Source organism: Stegodyphus dumicola, chromosome 11 (assembly GCF_044657685.1).
Source record: "Stegodyphus dumicola isolate Sdum_Otavi_A_Nest chromosome 11, ASM4465768v1".
Taxonomy (NCBI): Eukaryota; Metazoa; Arthropoda; class Arachnida; order Araneae; family Eresidae; genus Stegodyphus; species Stegodyphus dumicola.
The window spans coordinates 42,315,454-42,333,082 of record NC_140778.1 but is presented as its reverse complement, the minus strand read 5'-3'; the positions used below and the strand labels follow the sequence as shown (position 1 = coordinate 42,333,082).

Here is a 17,629-nt window from a genome sequence, read left to right as displayed (position 1 = left end):
AGTTGCCTCTCAAAGGAAAGTTTTTTGACACTGAAGAGACAAAATTAATATGACATCTACATTTAGAGGCATGTGAAAAACAGATCTCTACAAACCTTCTCTTCCATTACATGTTGTGCAGTCAGACAAAAAGTTACATCAGCGTAAATTCTATAATCTATTTTTATTACATTCTGATTACTTTATTAACATACAGTGAATATATACTAAATCTTTAACTTTAGCTTAAGTAATTCGGAATTTTTGACGGAATTGTTGTTGGAACTAGGACTTAGAAGATAAGTCAAATTAAATATTTCGATAACCCAGTAAATTCAAGTTCGAAATTTCAATATTTTATTTTCGGAGGGAGGGGAAATGTTTTCAGTTTTGGTCCATTATACTAACTATATTTGCTTCGATTTTTTATTTTTCCATAAAAGCGAAAATTTTACGCATGGTATACATATAACGCATAGCTTCAAATTAAAATTTAATAATATACAGAGTGGTTATAATTAAAGTTCCACATTGAAACGGTCATAAAACTACTGGATCAAATGTTATCAAACTTGGAAATCGTGTAAAGGAGGTCATGGGAATTTATTTTCCGCGAAAAAAAGGAAGTTCGAAACCTCACCACCAGGGAGGGAAATGGCGCTGTATGCAATATTGTTAAACGAAATATGGGTCGGAATCTAACTTAACCTTTTGTTAAACGGGTTTAATATGTTGTATACCCTTAAGAAACTTTGAAGTAGGCAAATTATTATTTAAAGACGTTAAATTCGATAAATGTCGAGTGCGCCATCCCTGTAAGTGAGAATTTCGTCCGTGAAAACCACGAATTAGCGATTAGAAAATGTAAGATCGCAAATCACTCTCACAAGTGCGTACAATCTGGAAATCGTTTTCTTACAGATCGCTAATTTGTAATTTTTTAAGCCTGAATTCGGCACTAAAACATGAAGATACTGATTCAAAATACTTTTAATCGATTTTCGCCAAAGAAATCCCTCATGTTATCTATCTAGTTCCACTGCATTCGATTGCATAACAGTCATTTCACACCGTTTACTCTTGAATGACAGCTAGTTTTATAACTGAACCATTTTTTTCTGAAGAGCAGTCGACAGCTGGACCACTGCGATTGCAGTTCCTTAGAGCCAATATTAAAATGTTTCGTGATACATGAACTGCAGTAACGTGGCATTTTAGATACTACGATTTTTATGCAGGGCTGGGCACCACCTCAAGAGTGTCGCATAGTTACTTAGGCAACATTTCACAAATGAACGTCTTATAGGCCAACACTTCCCCTCTTCCCACCAGACCTCAACCTCTGTGACTTTTGTCTATGAGGTTATCTCAAAAGCACTGTTTATGGTGATAATCTAAACAATTTGGCAGAAATGAAAAATGTGATACACTGATAACATTCCTCCTGATATGCTATGTGTAACGTGTATACGAGCCAGTTTTCCTTAAAAAGTCCTCCACGAAGGCATCCCTCTCTTAAGGCAGATAGCCCTCGAGTGCTTTGCCGTAATCTAATAAACCAAACCAAAACCAAACCTGATATGCTAAGAGCTGCTGTTGAGAATGCAGTAACATGATTTAACTTGCTTTCGCAAAATGCTGGACGCTACATTGAACATGCTTTGTAACACGTTTCGGAAAATATTAAACACATTTTAAGCAGATGTTTTCGTGTCTTATTTCATTTAACAATATTGTATACAGCGCCATTTTTCCCCTGATGGTGAGTTTTTGAACTCTTTTTTTTTCCGCCGAAAAGAAATTCTCATAACCTCCTTTACACGATTCCCAAGTTTGATAACATTTGGTCCGGTAGTTTTCATTTTATGACCATTTCAAAGTGGAACTTTAATAATAACCACCATGTAAAATAAGCTTTAAAAGTCTGACAGTTTGGTTCAAGTCCCAACTTTAAAAAATATATATATAAATATAAATTTTTATATTAATTCTCTTAGAAAGCATGTTTTAAGAAGCTAATTTTTTCTCTCGCGTTATAGATTGTATAAAAAAAACATGATCTTTAATATGATTTAGATTGTTTCAGCCGATATAAGAATCGGGTTACTCTGTGGTACAGAATAAACCCTGCTGGACTGTTTTATTTCTTTGTCATTTAGCAAAAATCTTTTAATTAAATTATTTATCCTTTGGACTTCGCTTTAAACTTTATTTATAGCTAAAATGACTAAAAAATGAAAAGCTGTCTTTAGCTGAAACGCAATTCATATAATTGAAATTTTAAAAAATTGACAAGAATGCAAAATGTATGGAAGTCTAGCAGTCGAAAAATCTTAATTTTCTTGTGTGAGCACTGAAAATAACTGTAGAAGGAAAGAAGAAAATTAGGGAGAAAAGTAAGCAAGAATTTGCAGGGAAATTTCGCTGTCAGACGTACCAAGATGTTCAAAAAGTTGGACGCTTTCGAATATACTTTCAGGATACTTTCAAAGAATTTAGGTGTTCAAAGAGAAAACTCTTGGACGAGTAAACCAGCAAATACCATCAATTGAGCTTGTGTTAACAGAAAAGACAAAACGATATCATTGCAGATTAAAGTGAAGAGCGACTGGTTTTAAACTATATGGTTGTGTAAATTACGTTATAGAACATCATATCGTATCATAAATGGTGAATCCCATGATTTCCTCAGTCGAATTATTTGAAGATTCAGGAGTTTATCCAGTGATGTATGTGGATGTCACTTAAAGATGTTTTTTTCCCTTCCTGATGAACTAGCGGCTGAGCGGTAAAGTCGCTGAACACTGGTAGTTCGGTCCGAGGTTTGAATCCCGCAAACGGGCTGGCTGCATGGGCGTTTTCGTGGTTTTCCCCAGGTGTAACGTGTATGCGAGCCAGTTTCCCTTAGAAAGTCCTCCAGGAAGGCATCCCTCCCCTTAGGCAGATAGCCGTAGTGTGCTTTGTCATAATAAAATAAACCAAAACCTTTTGATGAAACCAGTCTTTCCTTTCATCTCATAGCTTCAAAATGTTTAGCCTCTAAAGACTGATAAAGGCTCTGACGAAATACTTCGTGAAGAACTTTCTAAGGGAAACCAGCTGTCATACGCGGTACACATGAGAAAATCCACGAAAACGCCATGCAACCAGCCCGTTTACCGGGTTCGAACCCCGGAGTGAACTACCAGTGTTCAGCAACTTTACCGCTCGGCCGTTTGTGGGCCTTTATGAAATGGAAGGCGATAACTTTATTTAAAATGATTGTCAGAAATACCAAAATGTTTCGAAAAGTTGGATACTTTTCAATATACTTTCAGAATGCTTAAAGAAACAGAGAAGAAAAATAAATTTTTTCGTAAAATTTAGTATTCGTATTTTTTTAAATTTAAAACTTTTCAATCTTATGATATTTGATTCTTGCGATTTCAAAAATAAAATATTTGACTAAAATATGAATAACATTTTAAGAAACCAAATGTAGAATAAAATTGTGTAAAGCAATGGGCACAATGATAAAACTGTTTAAAGCAGTGTATGCAAGTCATCTTAAGTTAAAATATCGGTTATACATCTCTCTTATTTATATATATTTTTTCTGAACGGAACATTGAAAGGCGTGTAAAACTGTGCTTTACTGTATTTTCTCTTTTAATATAGTATGCAGTTTTCAAATGCATCGTAGTCTGGGTTACAAAGTATTCTTCCGAAAAAAACGCAGTTCAAATAAATAAAATCAAATTCTGGAAAATTGATATTAATAAATATATTTAAAATGCTCAGTTCGAAGGAATAAATAGAAAATTTTAAAACAATTATCTGAAGAGACAATGCAACACAAACAATTAAAATAAAAGTATAAAAATTTAAAAATGACCTAAAATAATAGCTATGACGAAAAATATATATAAAGAAAACTATTTGAAAAAAAAAAATAAGTAAACGCTGCACCTTTATTTACGCAGTTCGAATAGGTAAATAGAAATTTTTAGAACAGTTATTAGAAAAAAAAAAAAATGTGCAACTTAAACAATTAAAATGAAATTCGAAAAGAAAAAATTACTTAAAATAATAAGTTATAATGAAAAATATAATATAAAGAATATTATTTGGAAAAAAGGAACGATGGTGACTTTTTTTCCTAAGGAAACTAGGTTGCCATATATTAAGAAGTTCGCCAAGTGAAGTATTCTTGGCGCAAATTGACAAAAAAGTGCCAACATAAATTTGTGAATTTCTCCGTAAATTTCGCTCCAAATTTTACAAAATTTCATATTTAGGCGTAATTTGAGTCGTAGAATCGAAATATGTAAAAAAATTGGTATGTTATTTCAGAAAAAGTCCGATTTTGTGTCAAAATACCTATGTTAGAATAGTGCTATATATAAATCTAATATATATCCTAAGTCGCGCTTTCGAAACATGAAGAACGTAATTTGAATTTTGTCAATCGGCCCAGTAGATTGGGAGATATAGGACTGTCCCATTTTTTTTTTTTTTTTTTTTGAGCAGTGTACATGAAATTAAACATAATGTGCAAGACTCACTGTAGGAAATTTTAAGTATGATTGTTCTCTGAAAATGTACTATTCTTAACGGTTTTGTTTTCGGAAAAATGGCCAGAGAAATCTAATAAAAGGCAAATGAAGCATTGCTGTATGTATACAAGTATTTGTAACTGTTTTACAAATACAGAATTAATTCAAAACAATTTCCATAAATAGCATTTATTTTTATGTTAATATTTAATTATATATTGTTTTGCTTTTCTTTCTAACATAAATTTACATGTACAGTAGAATGTCCAAAATCCAGACTCATCGGGACTGCAGCAATTCCAGATTTGGAATTTTTCTGGATATTAGATTAATTTAAATCTGATGAGATAGCATGCAAAAATTATACAATTAAAAATACGAAATCGTGATTTATAAAATAATGAAGTATTTATGATGTAAAGGGTATCAAAATTTACAAAAAAAGCTTAATATTTATTTGTTTACCTTATTAGACATTTCTTTCAATGTAAGTTGCTTCATTTTTTGTGCTAATACATTCTCTTTAATTCTATAGGCAGACGGACATATCTCCTGTTTAGTTACATTGTTGAAGTCCTGTAGCTGCTATTTCAAAAATTCCGACTAACTTGTCAATTGAAATTTTCTCTTTTTCAGTAACTTCTCTGTCGCTTTTCTTCACTTTCGGTATTTTGGTGATTTAGAACCATACTACAGATTTTGCCATTCATTAATTGATTCATGATTGAGAAGCATTGTCATCACAAAGAAAAACTTCTTTCTTATCATCTTCATTTATTTCCGCTTTTCCACATTTCTTTACAAAATCTGTTAATTGAAATATTTCACCTTTGTTTGCGATATCTGAAAACCTTTACAATTAACAGCTATGAAGATCAAAGTTAGCTATCCTTCACATTATATACTTAGATATACAATCATGAGCTTGATAACAAACAAGTCGTTCTGTTAAATTTTATCTTGCTTCTATTGCACACTGAGACAATTAAGCCTGAATTGTATTACTTTAGTTATTTATTATACTTATGTCTATTTTTTGCACATGCTTAAGGCTTATCAAAGTTCTGAATAAATAAATTCCTACATATACAGGCCATATTCCCATATATACGTTACCTTACTGAGGGCCGGCGCTAGCTATCTTACCGCCTGATGCAGTCTCTGTGGGTCCTAAATTCTGTGACTCAATGCGGCCATATGAGTCCTGCCGCTGGTTTTGGATTTGCATGAACAACAAATCCTTTATTTTTAATTTAAATATTCCTAAATGTAATCTTTGTGTCTATGAGTATTATCAACAAATCTATTTTTAGCATATGGAAAGAATTTTTGGTAGATTTTTCACCGTCAACAATTTTTAACTCATTTAATTTAATCTGTAATAATCGCCACGCATAATGTCAACATAAAAGGTTACCATGCTCATTTATTATTCAATTGTGTGTGTGTGATTATTATGGCAAAGTCTCGAGGGCTATCTGCCTAATGGGGGGGGAGTTCCTTTGTGGAGGACTTTCTAAGAGAAACTGGCTCATTTATCATTCAATTAATAACACAAAAAAATGCTTAGGCATCGCTACATGAGTCATTACTCAAGTTGTCATGTTTTGGTTGGCATCAGATCAATGATGTATCTATGTGGAATGTTTAGGTTCGAGATGTAAGCCAAGTTGCTGCGTAGCATACAAATTTACGCTAAAATGATTGCTTCTTTAATATCAAGGTATTTTATTTAGTGTCGAAGTGAAAATAAGAATTGCGACTCTCCAGATGTTTTATTATGTGTGGAGGGGGAAATTAAATGCACATGCGTAAAGCCTACAAGTAAATGTTGTTGGTAATTTTGAGGTCCGGATTTCGGACTCTGAACTGTATTAAACATTATGTTTAACAAGGCAAATTTCATTTACATACACTTAATATTCTTTCCCTCCTAGCTTTAGTGCATATGCACTAAGTTGCATGTTTAATGAGCTAAATGAGACTTACACATGTTTAACATCATTATTTTCTCCTAATGTTATGTTTAATATCATGTTCTTTTTTCTTTTCTGGCATAAATATAAATTACATATGCTTTATGCCACACTGCTGTTGCCAAATAGCATGTTTAAGAAGAAACAATTGACACATTTATGCTCAATATCATGTACTTTCTGCTGTAAGTATGCTTAGAACCCTGCTGATTAGCCATTGGTGACCTTGAAAAATGCAATATCACAAATGAGATGTGTACGGTAGTAAAAGCAAGGAAAATGTTTCAGCATTAACGACGTAAATGAGACTAATGCTATTTTAGTTAATATTTGGTTCCCCTTTTCTGTTACTGGGACAGGATTTAGAAATTTATGTATGTATGCATACATTTCTGAATCTGATCCCGGTACCTGATGAATACCTAATATTTATATCTAAAGAGTTGCATCTTACTTTATGCATACAAAGTTGCACAGAATGCTGAATTAAATGCATGCTGTGTAGGTATTTTTTACATTCAATTCATGAGCATATCATGAAAAATGTCTTATGTCTGTGCAACAAAAACTTACATGCATAAATTTAAGAAGTTACTGACTAAATATTAAATATCTATGCTTGAAGTGCTAAATATTAAAAAAAAAAAAAAAAAAGAAAGAAAAAAGAAAGAAAGAAACTGAAGAATTTACAAAATTCCTCTCATACTTCCATTAAACACATATATTAATTAACATCAAGGGGGAAAAATATTTAAAATATAAAATTTGATATATTTATATTGAAAAAAATTTTAGGTACAACTCTGATATACGCCCTAATTTCACCAAAGGTGGCGACATGTGTTCTGCACTGGTTTTTGGCGCGATTGCGTGTTCTATGGCAACCCTGTTGACGTTGAACAATCTTTAGCTGGAGCTCGTTGATTCGCGTCTGTGTCTGAGAAGATGGGAGGGAAAGATAAAATGGTAGAAGTTGTTGAATTGAAGTTCGGCAAAAGGAAATAACATTGTAGCCATCCTGTTGAGAGGTAGTGGATATTTGGAGGTGTGGAAAGAGGGTCTGGGAGATTATTTTTAATGGCTGTGCATGATAGAAGTAGGGATTTGTGATTTTATTTATTTGTGAACCATAGTATGAATTTTCTGGAGTGTGTCTGGCTGTCACGTAAATATGATAGTAATTACGTGGCGGCATGTTAAAGGCGGTATGAAATTGGTATTTCTGCTGCTCGAAAAAGCATTAATTCATGGTAAGTGCATTTTATTTTATTCTTGTTCTTATTTTGTAAAATGTTATGTTCATTGGTTATTTAGTATGAATTTCTGTCATTATTGTTGTTTTTTAAACAAAACACTGTGCACATGGTATTATTTGAAATTTATTGTTATTATGTTATTTTACTAAAGCGAGGTGTGCGTAGATCGTAGATTCGTTCCTTGCCTAAATTTTGCAATTCGTAGATGTTTTTTTTAAGTTTAAACAGGATGCTGTGTACATGGTATTCTTTGAAATTTATTGTTATGTTAATTTATTAAAACGAGGTGTGCGTAGCTTGTAAATTCGTTCATTGCCTACATTGTGCCATTCGTAGACTTTTTTTAAGTTAAAACACGTCGCTGTGTACATGGCTTCTTGTCAAATATTTTTGGTTAGAAACTTTACGTTTTTGCTATCTAAATTTTTTGTTTTTGTTTCGGATTTTTAGCTTAAATCGTGTGTTCAAAACGTAGTTTTTGCATGTGGGAAAACCGCGTTTTTGGAGACATTTTAGGCTTAAAGTTCGAAATATAGACAAAAAATTTAGATAGTAATACAGCAGCGTGAAGTTTCTCGCCAAAAATGTTTGGCGAGAAATTTGGCGACTTGAGGGCGCATATCAGAGTAGTTCCAAATTTTAATTTAATATCTTCATAATTTCAGTATTTTTTACCATTTTACCCTTAAGACTAAATAAACTATAAAAAAGCATTTATGATTATAATTTTATAAAAAAATACGGGTTATTAAAAAACAGGTTGAAGAACAGCAAAGTTACTTCAATAAGTTCCATGAAATAAAATTTTAAAGTAGCACAGCAAATTTCTATGAGATTCCTGCTTTACAAGCACATCTTAGATTCCAGAAAAAGGTTTTCCTTGAATTAAAAACCATAAAAATGGTGGCAAAGTGCCATATATATTTCTAGTTTCTATTCATTTCCAAAGTTGCATTATTATGGGAACCATTTAAGACACTTTCTTTTGTATGCTTGAGATGCTTATAATGATGATTTTTGCCAAGAACAATGAGACAGTTACAAGTGAAAAAGATTTTTTTTTTTTTTTTTACTTGTACACACCTGTTCATGCTTATAAAGTGTGCATTCTTGCAAATCAAAAATCAAGTTTTGGCTAATCTTTGGAATATTGTAACAGGTAGTTTTGTGACATCTCGGTAAGGTGATAAAGGGGTTGATCTTTGGATTATGGTAACTTGCCGATTTTTTGGCGACAACTTGGCGACCAACTCTGCTGCAGCAACCTTCTACTTTTTTTTTCGGCGCCATTTTGTCTTCACGAAGTAAAGACATGTTTCTTTTCTTTTTATTTACTGAACACTTTTTCCAACAATCTGCTAGCCGAATTACACTTATGCTAGAAATTTTATGGAACAAATCTGCTTAATATACAAATATTAACTGCAAAATTGGGAAAAAGTGCAGAATCGCAAACTCCTTGCCACGTTTTTCAGAATCGCACATACATAGTAACCATGTACACGTCGACTTATTTTTACTTAAAAAAACATCCCAGAATTGAACAAAAATGGCATTGCGCACACTCTTCACTATATCCATGTACACTGCCTTTTTCTCATAAATTAGAAAAATTTCACGAAAATGCATAAAAATTTTGTGAATCTTTAAATTCGGTAAAAAGGACATATATGAAATTACCTGATTGCGAAAAAGTATATACCTTTCCAAGGATGAACATTTCCACGTATAAAATAAATAAAATATCCAAAAACTTTTACCTCTAAATTATCTATTATAAACGTCACCAACAAATTTACAACGCAAACATTAAAAATGGTTGCAAATACTTAGTGTCTAATATTTAAATTATTTCCATGCACGTTTACTTCCACTGAAACGTATACCACATTCTACAAACATATAATTCCCAAAATAATTATCATTTAATTAAAATATAATTAAACCATGTACACGTTGACTTATTTTTACTTAAAAACATCCCAGAATTGCACAAAAATGGCATTGCACACACTCGTCACTATATCCATGTACACTGCTTTTTTCTCATAAATTAGAAAAATTTCACGAAAATGCATGAAAATTTTGTGAATCTTTAAATTTGGTAAAAAGGACATATATGAAATTACCTGATCGCGAAAAAGCATATACCCTTCCCAAGGATGAACATTTGCACGTATAAAATAAATAAATATCCAAAAACTTTTCCCTCTAAATTATCTATTATAAATCTCACCTGCCAATTTATAATGCAAACATTAAAAATGGTTCCAAATACTTAGGGTCAAATATTAAAATTCTTTCCATGCACATTTACTTACAAACGTATTCCAAAATACTACAAACATATAACTCACAAAATCACGATCATTAAATTAAAATATCATTAAATTAAAAACACTACTTAAAATATAAATAAGCATTATAATAAATAATAAATATAATATAATATAATAATAATAATATAATAATAATAATAATAATAATATAATAATAAGCATATAATAAAATATAATTAATAAAAATTAGCTTACAATCCTAATTACTTTAAACTAAATCATTGCTAATAACAATTTTCCAATAATACCATATTAATTTATTTAGTCCTTACATTTAAAACAATGCATAAAAATAATATCCTTAAATGATTAAAAATACTAACTTACCTAATCTTCTACAGAATCTTGAGTGCATGGCGGATCACAAAATGTCCATTTTCACCAGATTTCTTGCACCGCCATTCAAACTTATCTGTAATATCCTTCCTTTCGCACAATCTCATTTCATTCCCACATGTTGGACATTCATACTTATCTGCACTTAAATTACACTCATACACCATTCAACCAATTCTTTTGGATTATCAGATAAACGCATTAAAAATTTAGAATTCACTTTAGATAGCGCCATGCGATCCAAAAATTAATCAACACTCTTTCACACAATTTCAATGAAGCTTAATACAAAATACTATGGTATTGCAGATATTTTTCCAAAATTCCCCTCTTTTCCGATTAAAGAACTGTAATTCGTCCATTAATGTCACATGACATATCTCATGATCTCTCATTTCCCTCACACAAAATAATGCGTAATCGGAACTGAGTACTTCCCACATTATTCCCAAAGTCCTAGGTAGTAAATTTTACTGCCTCCAAAATGTCGCCAAACTACCTGTTACCATATTCCAAAGATTAGCCAATAAAGGTTAGTAGCTAGGACTTTAGCACTGTAACATGGATAAAGTCAAGAGTGTGTGCAATGCCATTTTTGTGCAATTCTGGGATATTTTTTTAAGTGAAAATAGGTCAACGTGTACATGGATGATACTGTGCATGTGCAATTCTTAAAAACACTGCAAGCAGTGGGCGATTCTGCACTTTCTCCCAATTTCGCACCTAATCTTCATCATAATTAAGCACTTTTGTTCCATTAAAGTTCTAGCATAAGCGTAATTCAGCTAGCGGATTGTTGGAAAAAAATGTTGAGTTAAAAAAAAAAAAAAAAAAACATGCCTTTACTTTGTGAAAATAAAATGGCGTCCAAACAAAAACTAAGAGGTTGCTGTAGCAGGGTTGGTCGCCAAATTTTCGCCAAAAAATTGCCAAGTTACCATAATCAAAAGACTAACCCAAGCTTCTTTGAACACTGCATAAAGAACATAGAAGTTTCTGGCTCTAGAGTAGAATTGAGTGCCCTCCGATTAGCAACAAATTTTGTTCAATTTACCATGATAGTTTTAACTTTGTTTTAGTTTCCTGATTATTGTAAATGAAAATAGATCAATGTATACATGGACAAAGCTAAGGCAATAAACAATGCCTAGTTTGTGCAAATCTCCAATAGTCTTTTAAGTGAAAATAGAGCAATATGTACATGGACACCAGGTTTGTGCAATTCTTCGACTTCTTATTTTGGTTTTGTGTAGCGACCATCTTAAAATTGTGCCTTCCTGGCACCGATCTTAGCATTTAAAAGAAATTAAAAAAAAAAAAAAAAAAAAAAACAAGGGACACACAATTGTTAACTTCTACCCAGTTTTTGAATATATATGTACTATATTTGAGTTTCTTACCTGCATCAAAATACCACAATACTGATTCATTTTTTCAAATGTCATCTTAGGTACTTTACACACATTGCACTGCTCTACTTGGTATGTCCAGGATTTGAAAGAATTTTATCTTACAAGACCTCATTTCCCTTTATCAGTATAATGTGATAACCGTATACCACTTTTAGAATGTTATACACTCGAGACATTTGATACTGCAGCTGGATAGCCATACTGAGAATATTTCCTGATAATAGATTTCATTAGATAAAAAATATGTAAAAAAAATGGAACTGTCTAATTTGACTGCAGGTCTTTAATATTTTAACACAGTAAAGAAATCATCTAATATATTATTTCATTACAGGTTCAAGAAAGGCATCTCTATCATTAATTCAATAGCTTTCATTGATAAACTCTGAAATGTCTTTAGCACAAAGAAGATACAAGTTACAATACACATATGGGATGAAGCATTTCGACCTGCTCCAGAATTGCATCTCAGAAGTATGTCAAATTGGTAAAGATCATATCATCACAACAGTGCATTTTGCTAGGTAACAGATGTAACACTGAATATGAGTGATACAAAAATCTGTGAAAAGTGATATCTAGGGTCAAAAATTCAAATTTCCGAAAAGGTGGAAGAAACACAAAACACATCATGGCAGATCCTGAACAAAACAACAATCCCAGCTTTTTCAATCAAGGTCGGTATAAGCAGTTTTAGAGTCTTTAAGGTAGGATAGATAAGCAAATGTAGCTTCAAGTCAGCATTAGTTAAAAATGCAATTGAGATAAAACTTGCATAAATGTAGTTTTTTGCTTTTTTTAAAAAATAATTAGATTATGATTTATTTATATCAAATGACAATTCAAAAACTTCTCTACAGCATCAGTAGCACCCAGTTTACTTTTAAATCTAAAACTCTGCCACTAAATGGCTCTTTTATTACCAAGAATTTTCCCATCAATTAATTATGACAACATACTAATTTAACATCTCCTCAAAAGACAGAAGGCTTCTCTTCTGCTTAGATCAACGCATATTTTTTCGAATTATTCTGCTGTCCAAATGAATTCTTCTATACATGACAGATTTCCCTCTTCTGTCGATACGCATATCTTAAAAATCCTTTAATAAAAATTAATTTATCCATATTTTATACACAAGTCTTTTCTCTCGAGTGAATACGTATATGAGTGTTTAAACTACTCTTCTGATTAAATGACTTCTTACATACTTCACACACATGAGGTTTCTCTCCTATGTGACTAAGCATGTGCTTCTTTAATTACCCTTTTGTTTAAATAACTTCGTGGATACTTCACACACATTAGGTTTCTCGCCTGTGTGAATACGTGCATGAGTGTTTAAATTACACTTCAGACTAAATGACTTTTTACATACTTCACACACATGAGGCTTCTCTCCTGTGTGAATACGCATATGGCGGCTTAAATAAGACTTCAGACTGAATGACCTCTTACATACTTCACACACATGAGGTTTCTCTCCTGTGTGAATAAGCATATGGCTGTTTAAAGTAGATTTCTGACTAAAGGATTTCTTACATACTTCACACACATGAGGTTTCTCTCCTGTGTGACTAAGCATATGCTCGTTTAATTGATCCTTCCGTTTAAATGACTTCTTACATACTTCACACACATGAGGTTTCTCTCCTGTGTGAATAAGCATATGGCTGTTTAAAGTAGACTTCTGACTAAAGGATTTCTTACATACTTCACACACATTAGGTTTCTCGCCTGTGTGAATACGTGCATGAGTGTTTAAATTACACTTCAGACTAAATGACTTTTTACATACTTCACACACATGAGGCTTCTCTCCTGTGTGAATACGCATATGGTGGCTTAAATAAGACTTCAGACTGAATGACCTCTTACATACTTCACACACATGAGGTTTCTCTGCTGTGTGAATAAGCATATGCCTGCTTAGATCAGACTTCTGACTAAAGGCCTTCTTACATACTTCACACACATGAGGTTTCTCTCCTGTGTGAATAAGCATATGCCTGCTTAGATCAGACTTCTGACTAAAGGCCTTCTTACATACTTCACACACATGAGGTTTCTCTCCTGTGTGAATAAGCATATGGGTGCTTAAAGTAGACTTTAGACTAAATGACTTCATACATACTTGACACACATGAGGTATCTCTCCTGTGTGAATAAGCATATGGCTGTTTAAAGTAGACTTCTGACTAAAGGATTTCTTACATACTTCACACACATGAGGTTTCTCTCCTGTGTGACTAAGCATATGCTCGTTTAATTGATCCTTCCGTTTAAATGACTTCTTACATACTTCACACACATGAGGTTTCTCTCCTGTGTGAATAAGCATATGGCTGTTTAAAGTAGACTTCTGACTAAAGGATTTCTTACATACTTCACACACATTAGGTTTCTCGCCTGTGTGAATACGTGCATGAGTGTTTAAATTACACTTCAGACTAAATGACTTTTTACATACTTCACACACATGAGGCTTCTCTCCTGTGTGAATACGCATATGGCGGCTTAAATAAGACTTCAGACTGAATGACATCTTACATACTTCACACACATGAGGTTTCTCTGCTGTGTGAATAAGCATATGCCTGCTTAGATCAGACTTCTGACTAAAGGCCTTCTTACATACTTCACACACATGAGGTTTCTCTCCTGTGTGAATAAGCATATGCCTGCTTAGATCAGACTTCTGACTAAAGGCCTTCTTACATACTTCACACACATGAGGTTTCTCTCCTGTGTGAATAAGCATATGGGTGTTTAAAGTAGACTTTAGACTAAATGACTTCATACATACTTGACACACATGAGGTATCTCTCCTGTGTGAATACGCATATGGCTGTTTAAAGTAGACTTCTGACTAAAGGATTTCTTACATACTTCACACACATGAGGTTTCTCTCCTGTGTGACTAAGCATATGCTCGTTTAATTTATCCTTCCGTTTAAATGACTTCTTACATACTTCACACACATGAGGTTTCTCTCCTGTGTGAATAAGCATATGCCTGCTTAGATCAGACTTCTGACTAAAGGCCTTCTTACATACTTCACACAGAGGTTTCTCTCCTGTGTGAATAAGCATATGGGTGTTTAAAGTAGACTTTAGACTAAATGACTTCATACATACTTGACACACATGAGGTATCTCTCCTGTGTGAATAAGCATATGCCTGTTTAAATTACCTTTCAGACTTAATGATTTCTTACATACTTCACACATACAAGGTTTCTCTCCTGTGTGACTAAGCATATGCTTGTTTAAATCATATTTTCGTTTAAATACCTTCTTACATACTTCACACACATGAGGTTTCTCTCCTGTGTGACTAAGCATATGCTCGTTTAATTGATAATTTCGTTTAAATGACTTCTTACATACTTCACACACATGAGGTTTCTCTCCTCTGTGAATAAGCATATGGCTGCTTAATGTAGACTGCTGACTAAAAAATTTCTTACATACTTCACACACATGAGGTTTCTCTCCTTTGTGAGTATGCATATGCTTCTTTAAAACCTCTTTCCGTTTAAATGACTTCTTACATACTTCACAAACATGAGGTTTCTCTCCTGTATGAATAAGCATATGGCAGTTTAAAGCTCTCTTCTGATTAAATGAGTTCTTGCATAACTCACACACATGAGGTTTCTCTCCTGTGTGAATAAGCATATGGCTGTTTAAAGTAGAGTTCTGACTAAAGGACTTCTTACATACTTCACACATATGAGGTTTCTCTCCTGTGTGAAAAAGCATATGCTTGTTTAAATCCTCCTTTTTTTTAAATGACTTCTTACATACTTCACAAACATGAGGTTTCTCTCCTGTATGAATAAGCATATGGCAGTTTAAAGCTCTCTTCTGATTAAATGAGGTTTCTCCCTAAACATGAGGTTTCTCCCTCGTGTGAGTAAGCATATGTATGTTTTAATTACCCTTCTAGTGAAATATCCTCTTACATATTTCACATATATAAGGTTTCTCTCCTGCGTGAGTAAGCACATACATGTTTAAACCGATCTTTTTACTTAATGATTTCTTAAATACTTCACATAGATGAGGTTATTCTCCTGTGAGAATAAGCAGATGATTGTCTGAATTAGTCTTTTAACTAAATGTCTACATACCTCACATCTAAGAGCTTTCTCTCCAATGTGAATTAGCATATGCACCTTTAAAGTGCTTTTTCGACTACATGACATGCTACAAATTTCATACATATGAGGTTTTTGTTCAGTATGGATATGCATGTGCTGTTTTAAATATTACCTCTTGAACATTATTTGTTACCTTGTTACAAACCCTGAACCTAGAACATCCTTCTCCTAAAATATGCAATTTCTGTACTTTCCTGATAACTGTATCTGACATTCTTAATATAACTTGCTACACATCTCGTGATGAATTTCACCTTCTGAAGTGTAAAACTGGCTGCTAAACAGAAATTTCGGTAAAAGTAGTTTTAAGTTGGTTTATTCTAGCATTTAATGTCTCATGTAAACAGGCTTTCTTCTTTTTTTGTAAAAGGATCAACACAAATTATTCATGTGACGTATCAGCTGCTTGCTATTAGGACACCTTAAGAATGCCTTGATTTCCAATAATGTTTAATTGAAAATTAATTTCTTATAGTTCACAAAAATTACACTTCTTGCCCGATCACATATACATGTTTAAACAGGAATTTGTAAAACTGGGTCACGTATGGTATGTTATGCTACTTGAAACTTTTGTACAGTAGCTACCCAATGATTTATAACTCGAAGAAGTTACATGTCACGTTAGAAATTTAGTAACAACTCTTAAAGCTTACACGGAAAAAAGTAACCGGCTTTCAAGATTTGAATACTAAGCAGTATGAATCACACTTCAGCATGAAGTAAACTTTAATTAAAGAGTCACATTATAGTTTTAAAGCAGCCGCTACTATTATTAAAAAAAAAACTATAACTGCGGTAATTATTCAAATAATAAAATCAGTTTCTACGAAAACAAACCTTATTACCACGTAAGACAATTGCTTTACTCTATAAAACTTAATATCAATTATTATTGCCGAGCACTAATTACTAAACTACTAAACTTTACCTGCAAAATCTAAGTGAGGCTTGCTGATGAGCCAAGAAATTTAGAATACAGAATAATAAACATTAAAATAAATAATGCATTATTAACATCCTCCCAACTTTTGATTACAAATTATAATCAAAAGTAGCGATTTTGCGTTTTGTTTAAAAACATTTGTTACATTATTATGATATATTATAAATGTTTGATTACAAACGCTGTATTTGATGGGCTGTGTCTACCCGTACGACGTCGGACGTTTAGCTGAAACATGGTAAAAATGCTAAAAGTACGACTAGTTGCGCAGAGACACTTTCGTGATTTTTGCGCATTCTGACCAGTCGTAAAGAGATGTTTGTTTACATTTGTGTTGATTATCGGAAGGGTGAATTGCTTTTCCGTGTAGTGCTAGAATGTCAAGAAAAAGTTATTTTTTATTTCATTTTATGACTAATTACTATCATTCTTTGATAGATATCTAAAGCATTATATAAAATAAAGAACTTTGAATATATCTGAATATTATTCTTGTTTTAAATTGCTAATGTTTGATCATTTTATACTGATGCGGAGTTTACACAAATAATCAAAATTTCTTGAAATTCTTATCAACAGATTTAAATAAATCATACATGCAAGCAGTAAAATCACATTCTTATGAAACGAAATTGAAAAATCGTCTTAAAACCTTGTGTAACTTTTCTGTCATGCGTAGCTAA

General features: G+C 32.5%; 1 protein-coding gene across 1 annotated transcript; it reads right to left on the bottom strand.

Moving 5' to 3' along the window:
* Nucleotides 1-12,101: 12,101 nt before the first annotated feature.
* LOC146993902 (uncharacterized) lies at nucleotides 12,102-17,388 on the bottom strand. The gene has a single exon (XM_085826622.1). It carries the CDS (start codon nucleotides 15,681-15,683, stop codon nucleotides 13,092-13,094), a length of 2,592 nt encoding a protein of 863 aa, XP_085682748.1. The 5' UTR covers nucleotides 15,684-17,388; the 3' UTR covers nucleotides 12,102-13,091.
* Nucleotides 17,389-17,629: the final 241 nt, after the last annotated feature.

What these genes read in the sequence shown, in the direction of transcription:
- LOC146993902 (XM_085826622.1), bottom strand. Translation starts at nt 15,683, where the DNA reads ATGCTTATTCATACAGGAGAGAAACCTCATGTTTGTGAAGTATGTAAG.